Source organism: Rhea pennata, chromosome 6, assembly GCF_028389875.1.
Source record: "Rhea pennata isolate bPtePen1 chromosome 6, bPtePen1.pri, whole genome shotgun sequence".
Taxonomy (NCBI): domain Eukaryota; kingdom Metazoa; phylum Chordata; class Aves; order Rheiformes; family Rheidae; genus Rhea; species Rhea pennata.
The window spans coordinates 16,525,708-16,534,304 of record NC_084668.1 but is presented as its reverse complement, the minus strand read 5'-3'; the positions used below and the strand labels follow the sequence as shown (position 1 = coordinate 16,534,304).

The window sequence follows — 8,597 nt, the reverse complement described above, 5'->3', positions numbered from 1 at the left end:
TAACTAGAGATAGAAGTTACCCAAGTACCTGCCTCTGCCTTTACAAGGCAATGTGTAGGAGATACAGCTTAGTATGAAGGACACTGGACACTTGATTATCTAATTTTACTTCACAAAAAAAAAAAAAAAAAAAAAAAAAAAAAAAAAATTTACAGCACTGGAAAAAAAAAGGTTTAGAAAACAAGTTCAGGAACACTGAAGTTAAACCTCTGAGCCCCAGGCAGGCTTTTTCCAGCTTTGAAGGTAGTTTTCTGTTCCAAAATCTGTTCTGAATATATTTTTCAAAGATATCAGGCTCATTAACAGCATCATTGTAGCTCAGCACTAACCCAAGCCCATTTAAAGACAATGCTGGAGCAAGAGTTAGCAGCCACTATGTTACCCGCTTGCTGTTCTTCCTCCAGAGGCCAAAGGTTATTATCAAGACCTGTACTGCTAAGGACAGAAAAGGTGCTGTAGTCACCAAAAATAACAGACAAAAACAAACCCATAACCTCACACTGAATCCAAACTCACCTGACAAGCAGACTGTAAAAAAATGTTTCGTTATCTTGAGTCTGAAGAGGTGATTTGCAGACAATTATTAACTCAAGACTGAATGTCCCAGTAATTGGATCAGCAAGAAGCTTTTACTGTTTCAGTTTAATATGGATTCAGGAACCTGAACAGGCAGACACAGCAGCCTCGTGTAAGAGCAAGCCAGACAGAGCAAGGAAGTAGTGACAGCAATGGATTAATGGAGAAAGAGAGTTGCTCTTGTACGATTTCAGTCTCGCAAAGCCAGCCACAGCGTTTTGCCTCTCTCCATCTTGCAGCACACGCCCTAACCCCCAAGGATAAAACAGAAAGAGGCAAACATATTCCCTCCTCTCACAGCTGTCCATTCCTCTACTCATTTGCTCCACCAGGCCTCAAGGCACAGAGATGAGCATATATCAAAGCTCCCCAGGCTCCTTCACAGCTGTTTTAAGTTTTCCTCCAATTCACCTCACAGATTTGGGCAACAGAACCAGAGCATACAATTAACTGAAAAGTTTTTGTTTGTTTGTTTTTAAAACAGCTTAATCCACAACAAGAGCTATTCAATCATCAGGTAAAACTATCAATGCCTCTAAAATTATACCTACAAACACAGAGCAGCCAGAAAGACAGGACTTTTTACAGAAAGATGAACATAGTTTCAATCCATGTTTTATTGGTAAAAGCACAGATCTTGAGAGTGTTGAAAAAATACATTTCACAAGAACAGGATGCAGCTTCTACTGGTCTTTTAATTCCTTCAGTCTTCTGATTGCAGATTTGACTGTCACTGCAGAGGTGGTACTGGAAAAAGAAGCAGAATTATTTGCACGCTGCAATAGAAGAACATCCCACCCCAGCATTTTTTTATTTTTTTTTTTAGACAGAACAATTTCAAATATTGCTTGATTTCATTATCGACAGAGCATAATTCCACTTTGATTTCCATGACAAAGTGTAGGCCTGTGTCTAAGCACATGTAATTTTACAAGCTGCATTTGAACTCGAATTATGGCATATGCATGGACCACGTGCACAGGGACGTGCGCTCTGATCCTTAGCCACAGCAACACATTTCAAACTGTGGACACAGACAAGAAATCACAAATCATGTGATACTGAAGTACAAAAGGACACAACACTGCAGCAAATCTAAAGGGGAACATACAACCACAATTACCTGCAAAGCTTGATGTCCAAATTCCACACGAAATAGAACCAATTCTACTCTATGCATTTCACTTCTTTCTTACAAGGACACTATGTGTGGGCTAATTGTGTTTCCTACCAGAATTAAGGGGGTGGAGAGTAAAGAAAGGATATAAGCAAGGGTGACATCACGAAGTTAATGATTTAATGGTTTTAACAGAAAGAAAAAAAAAAAACAAAAAAACTTATCTATAGTCAAAAGAATCAGAAGGAAAAATAATCCCCAGGTAAGAGGCTTAATTTCTTATAAGCACTTGCAGCTCTTTATGAATAGGTCAAATAGGTATCTGATGGCATCCGTACAACTCATTATGCCCTGAGATGGCTGGACAGGCTAAATCATTCTTTCTGCTCTTCCAACGTCATCAAAAAACTAGCTCAAGTATAATACCTCATACAAGTAAGAGTTGTCACATCTCCAGTAAGAAATGCTACTATTATTGAGGCAGAAGAGAAACCGCTTACATATTAACATTTGTTTCACCCTTTGCAGATGCCTGGATTTGTTTTGTTGAAGCTTTGGGGAAGATCCACAACTTAAGTTTTTTTTCTTTTTTTGTTTTGTTTTGTAAGTAAAATAACTGCTCTGGAAAAGTCCAGAATGGTGATGAAACTTTGGAGGGACCCACCAAAAACAGAAGTAGTAATATCGTAGATGAAACGTAATATTCACAGAAGCTGGACAAAAGATATTGGCAAAAATTTGAAGTACATAAAATTCCAATCAAATTTTAACAATGCAAGAGAAAATAAATCTGCACATGTCACTAAGTCAGACAGACAGCTCTCCTTAATAGCTATAACTTTAAAAAAAGAAAAGTAAATAAAGTATTGCATAACATATCAGCTACATGAAAACAAAGAAGATACCACATTTCCTTACTTGTAAGTCCAGGCACCACCAGCAACTGTCTTCATGCAAGATCCGCAGTGCCAGATACCCACAGCCTTCCTCTTCATTTTAGTCTGTAATAAAACAAAACACAACTATGCACTATCACCTAGAAAAACAACAATGTATGTTCTAGAATTACTTCAAAAAACAAACTTCAGATGAGGATTTCAGCATCACACCACAGCCCTGACTATAAGCCTATTTAGAACACACAAAGATAAATGCTTTTATTTAGATCACTTAAAACAGAAAAAAAGAAGTCCTTCTGAAACGTTTTTTCATTCAGATACAAAACACTAAGTGTATTTAGAAATACACTATCATCAATTCAGCTCTCTGAGGGAAAAAAATAGTGGAATTAACTGCTATTCTCACCTGGTGCTATTTCTAGCTTACTACCACCAATTTGGCACCCATATTACTAGTTTTACCTGGACATTCTCAAATTGCTCTAGACTGGAATCCCTACAAAGAACATCAGAAGAGTGAGATAGGTCCCAAATTCTTTTCACCTATGGAAGACCATTATATTGCAAGGATGACAATGGGTTTGCCTGTAACAGATTTACGCTATAGTTGAAAACAGGGTTATCAAACCAATACATTTCACTTGAAAGATCTTCAACACAAAAAACAGACAAAGTTTTTCCAATTTCCAGACACTTAAGAACACCTGTATTAGCAATATTAATAGAAATTACTTGGATAAAGAACAAGCTGATGGACCTCTCAAACTGTCAAGACCCAAACTATAAACTGAGATTTGGTCATGTGCAAGAGTAAATAAGATAATTTTATCCAGTCATTCCTCCCTACCCAGAGCTATACAATGCACAAATACTTTTATATTTATATAACAACCTGCAGTCAAAAAATTAATGGGGAAGAAGTAAGCTCTCTGCTTCCCCCAAATAAGCTGTAAAGCTAATGGAAAAAAAAAATCAAGCCACGTATAACAAGTGCGTTATTTTAGTTTTGTCAGGTATTTTTATTAGGTATCTAAAATGTATAGTCTACACTTCTCACTCCTTTGCATAATGAAAAATAATCTAAGCTTGTTTTCATTTAACTACCACAGACCATGAATCCTGAAACGTCTGTTAAAGTCTCTTTACTTTAAAAGCCAGAAGAGGCTTTGACAGCAGCCTAGATTTCAGAGAACCAGTCACTGTCTCAAAGCGAGCGGCGTTATTGCTTTTCCAGCAGAAAAATTACTGAAGCAATAACTGCATTTCTCACGCCAACCGCCGCAGCAGGGTTTGGGGCAGGCGGTCTCTCACCTTGCCACAGAAGGAGCAGGTGTACTTGGCATGCTGGCTGATTTCGATCTTCTTCACCATTTTCCTGAGGGACGCACCGTAGCGGGTCCCGTATTTACCCACGATCCCAACCTTCTTGGTGCGCTTGGCCTGCAGCGAGACAAACCGGCATCAGCCTCGCCGCCGCCCCGCAGCGCCCCGCTCGATCCTCCGCCGCGCACCCCGAGCGCAGGGCGAGGCCTCCCCGCGGGCGCACAGACGCGCGCAGCGCCGCCAGCCCCGCTCGGCCCCGCGGCGCGGATGGCGGCGGATGGGCCGCGGCGCCCCCGACGCCACTCACCATCTTGCCGGCGGGGCGGAGAAGGAAGGCTGCGCTGCGCGTGCGCAGTATGAGCCGCTGCCGCCGGAAGGGTGGGGAAGGCGGCTGAGCATAGAGAGGACGGGACTCAAAATGAGTCTCTCTGTAATGTGGGGTGAGGCGCAACTCTATGGTCAGCAGGGCTCTCCCCTCCCTTGCAGCGTTGCTGGTGGCGCGAGTGGGGAAAAACTTCCCCACCGAGCAGCAGCTTCCCCTTCCCAGTTCTGCAAGTTTATCCCCCGATAACGGGGATATCGGCATCCTCCAGACTCACAAACTGGAATTTGTCTGCTGCTCGAGTTGGAAGGAGCATCGCTCAGAAAACACCATGCAGCCGTGCAGGATACTGCAACCACTCCAGCTGTAAAACTCATCCGTATCAGCCCCGGTTTTATTGGGCTGGGAACTTAGCCTCACTATACAGATTTCTGACTTTTTATCCAAGGAATTTAGAGAAGTTAGTCACTCTTTATATTTTTTTTTCTCTTCTTTTTTAAAAAAAAATCAGTGGCAGGCAGATGTTAGAATAAAAAAGGAACAGCAAACTAGTCCGCAGCTTTAGAAGGAAACAGAAACCACTGAGGATAAATTGTCAATCTTAAGGCACACTAGCCCCTCAAACAAAGATTTTAAACTACATAGACACATGGTAGGGTGCAACAGAATCTAATTTCCTTTTTGGTCACTGAATATCAAGCCAAACAGCCAGAAAACTTTGTTGTGCCCCAGGCTCTAAAGTGGATTGATTCCCGGGGTGCAGACAGTACCCCACAGACACCCAAGAAATGGTATGTGCCTTTTCCATAAATACGAAAGTGCAGGGTCAGATGCTGAAACAAAGCACAGTCTGGGTGGTGCAATCCAGGAGGGATTTCTCGGTCAGTCAGACCGAGAGGAGCAGACTTACACAAGTGAAACGCCTCTGAGTGATGCCTCTGAGTGACAGCTCTGAGTTGCGATGCTCCTAACAGGATTGACAACCATTAACCTCCATTAAGACATAATCTCATTAGGTTGAGAGATTTTTAATGCTCAAAACTAGCATAAAGAGGGAGCAGAGGACTGCCGAACCCACCTGCTGAAACCACTCCGTATTTCTTGCACAGTAGCAACACTCACCTCATTGTGCTGGAGGATGGTGATGGGATCACGCATGCTGTGGTCCCCCTTCTGAGTTGGGGGGGGGGGGCAATGACCCACTGTCACAGCCACGGTGGAGACCCTCCCCCGGCTCATTCATCATCTAGGCGAGCCAGGTCCTTCACCCCAGCAGTTCCGACGAGGAGCCTGCAGAACAACGCACCTTTGCTGGGTCCACTCCCCCTTCCTAATTCCCAGCCTCTGCTTATTTATGGCATATTTATGACTGGTTGTATACTCGGAGTCCTGGCACTACGTTAGCTTCTCTCTCTGGTGTTTGTACTTTTGAAGTGCCCATGGAGAGACATCATATCCCTTCTTGGCTCTTGTTTTCAGGGTTGGAATACTGCATTTAATTCCTTTCATGCAATGGGCACCCTGCTGCTCCAATTATTCCTGTAAGCCCTTCTCCAGTTTGAGTGAGTCTTTCTGGGAGCTGGTGGGCTGCGGCTGTGTTTCAGATGAGGGCTCTGCAGGGCTTTAGGCAATGGTATTTATATCTCCCTCTGTTGAGTGGAAATCTCTCTTTCAATACAACCTAGGAGCATATCTGCCCTTTTCAGATGCTCGTCATAATGATGACTCACAGGATACATCTTCAAATACCAACATATTAAAAAGAAAAAAAAAAATCCTTTGGCTATTTGGTAGTCTGTTAGTCAACACATCCAGGACAAAGAATCTACTGCTACTCTCCAGTCTGTATCTACAAAATTAGTTTTCTGTGCCAATACAGTGCCTTGTCATATCCTTCGTCTTCCAATATTACAGACAGCTCTGCCCTCAACCAAATCCAGCTCTTTCAGACAACAGCCATCTCCTAGCACTACCATAGTAAAAGCATGTTTCCAAGCAATTGTGAAGATGGGATAAACGCAGATAGGCCAGCACAGCTCCAAAAATCCTTGTCTTGTCATTTTGCCACCCTTCTGCATGTCCTAGACTGGCTGGCCATACATACTGCAGCAGTAGCTCAAACTGCTCCATTTCATTGCTGAGGTTGTTACCCGTTTTTTCTGGTTGCGCATCCTTCCTAAAATGTGTCTTTCTATTAAGCGGGTGAGAACACAGACACATGTGTACAAGCAAGTATTCTGGTAAGATGCTCTGAGACCCAAGTTCTTTTCCAATACAGTAGTGAAATGGCTGCAGTTCTGAGTTCCTCCAAATTCAAACACACTCAGGCTACACAATGCTGTGGTTACCCCAATAGTGTTTCTCATATAACAGACTGATCAACATATTTATAATCTTTTTCATTTGTGTTGTGACAGCATCAAGATACCCTAATGCACTAGGTAATGTAGGAAACAGCCTTGTCTCAAAGAGCTCCCAGAGCATACAGAATAACAAAGTAAGATGAAAGAACTCCAAAAGGCATCCTTTTTAAGAGGTGAAGAATGGAGACCCAGAGGAAACCACAGGTGTCATGGAATTTTCCACAGGTCCTTTGATCGACTTCACTGGGCTTTAGACAATGCCAATGCTGAGAAGTTATGGTTATACTGTCTTTGATGGGCAGCTGCAGGAGGCCCCAAGAGCACTGCATGTTCCTGAGTCTACACATGAGCCTTACCGGCAACCTGCAGACTGCCATGTACAACTGCTTATCAGCAAGCCTTGAAGATCCTAGGTGAGCCTGCTGGCTGCATCCCAACCACCTCCTCCTCATACCGATGAGGGACTTATAGTGTAATTGGGCTAAAGAAAGCATGTAGAATCTTTCCAATTCCTTGCTGTAATGACTGAAAGCACTTTTCTGTAAGATAGTCTTTCTCCCTTTTTAATCTAGCATGGATAAAGGAAATCAAGTGTACTTGAAGAGCTTTTGTAACTATGCAGCAATCCAGCTGAGATTTTATGGGTCATTATCAAAAGAGGTACACTTAATATTTTTCTAATGGCGCTAGGATTTATCAATATATGGATAAGACAAAATGAAATTATGAGAAGCAGAATTCTCCAAGGGTACTTTCAGCAGAATTCATAAAGAAAATACTATTTTGATGTAACTTTACAAGGAGGAAAAGAATTTTTCCTATAGGAGATGACAATATGGGTATACAAATAAGGTCTTCTCATTTTTTTTCCAGTAGGCAGATGGCAACATTTCTCACCCCTAGCTCAGAACAACCTTCCCTAAAAGAGGAAAGATCCCATCTCCTAGAAACAGATTAATTCTTCATGCCCCCAAAAAAGCCATTTAGAAACACTTAAGATAAATGTGTTAACATTTATCTCCTGGTCAGTTGTTGGAGCAAGAGAAATGATGTTTAGCTTTAACTCTCAAATCTAGAAATAAAGCATTTCCCTCAATTGGCCAGTCATAGGTTCTTTGCTCCTACTCTCTCTTCGCTTGCACACACATCAAAATACCTTTTGTACAGTCATGAACTGCAGTAGTCTCTAGCCAGTACTACTGCATGCACAGTCTGCAGGGCATTTCCATGACTGCACTTGCCGTAAATGGGATAATCAAACCCTTTAATGCAGGAAAAAAATATCCCAGTTATTATCAAATTGATCTTGTAGCACAAAGCTTTTGCTCCTCTACAGTGAAAGAGCAGGCTTTCTGCCAGTATCTGCCCACAATCAAGCAACCTACCTACCCAGCATGTTAGCTCCTGACTTCCAGCTAGATGCAAGCCTTGAGCTTTGCCTCCCCCTCTCTCCCTACCCCCTCCAGAGATTATGGCCATAAAATATAGATAACTGGGATCTCCACGAAATTACATCTTCTCCCCTACTCCCTATTTCCGTTTGCATGACACTAGCCCATTACCAAGTATATTCCAGCACTAAGACCAGAAGGAAAAAATGAATTTGGGATCATGTTGTACTGCACTGGCAACAGTATACAAGAAATGAAAAATGACTGCACAGAGACGCCTCAAAAGACTAGTCATGACACACAGCCATTTGTCTTTACATCAGTAGTGGCCTTGAGAAGTTTTGCAAAGGCATCACTGTGGTAAGATGGAATCAGCTACTCACAAGGGACAGGGATTTTGAAAGGAAAAAAAGAGCAGGTTTGCTAAGGTGGCACAGAGGCCAAGAGTTCAGGTTTCACAGTTCACAGCACTGACAATGCTGTGAACAATGAAAACTACTGCAAATCAAATATAGGCATTCTAATCACTGCATTAAGCAACAGTGTTGCTTCTAGCATTCTTAGCAGAGCCGGCACAGATCTGTAAAGAGACTGAACAACAGGTCC

General features: G+C 42.3%; 1 protein-coding gene across 1 annotated transcript; it reads right to left on the bottom strand.

Moving 5' to 3' along the window:
* Nucleotides 1-1,175: 1,175 nt before the first annotated feature.
* RPL37A (ribosomal protein L37a) lies at nucleotides 1,176-5,395 on the bottom strand. Its single transcript, XM_062578892.1, has 5 exons — nucleotides 5,360-5,395; nucleotides 4,223-4,306; nucleotides 3,904-4,053; nucleotides 2,612-2,694; nucleotides 1,176-1,323 (listed from the first exon to the last, which is right to left on the bottom strand). Exons 1-5 carry the CDS (start codon nucleotides 5,393-5,395, stop codon nucleotides 1,260-1,262), a joined length of 417 nt encoding a protein of 138 aa, XP_062434876.1. The 3' UTR covers nucleotides 1,176-1,259.
* Between the last annotated feature and the right edge of the window lie 3,202 nt (nucleotides 5,396-8,597).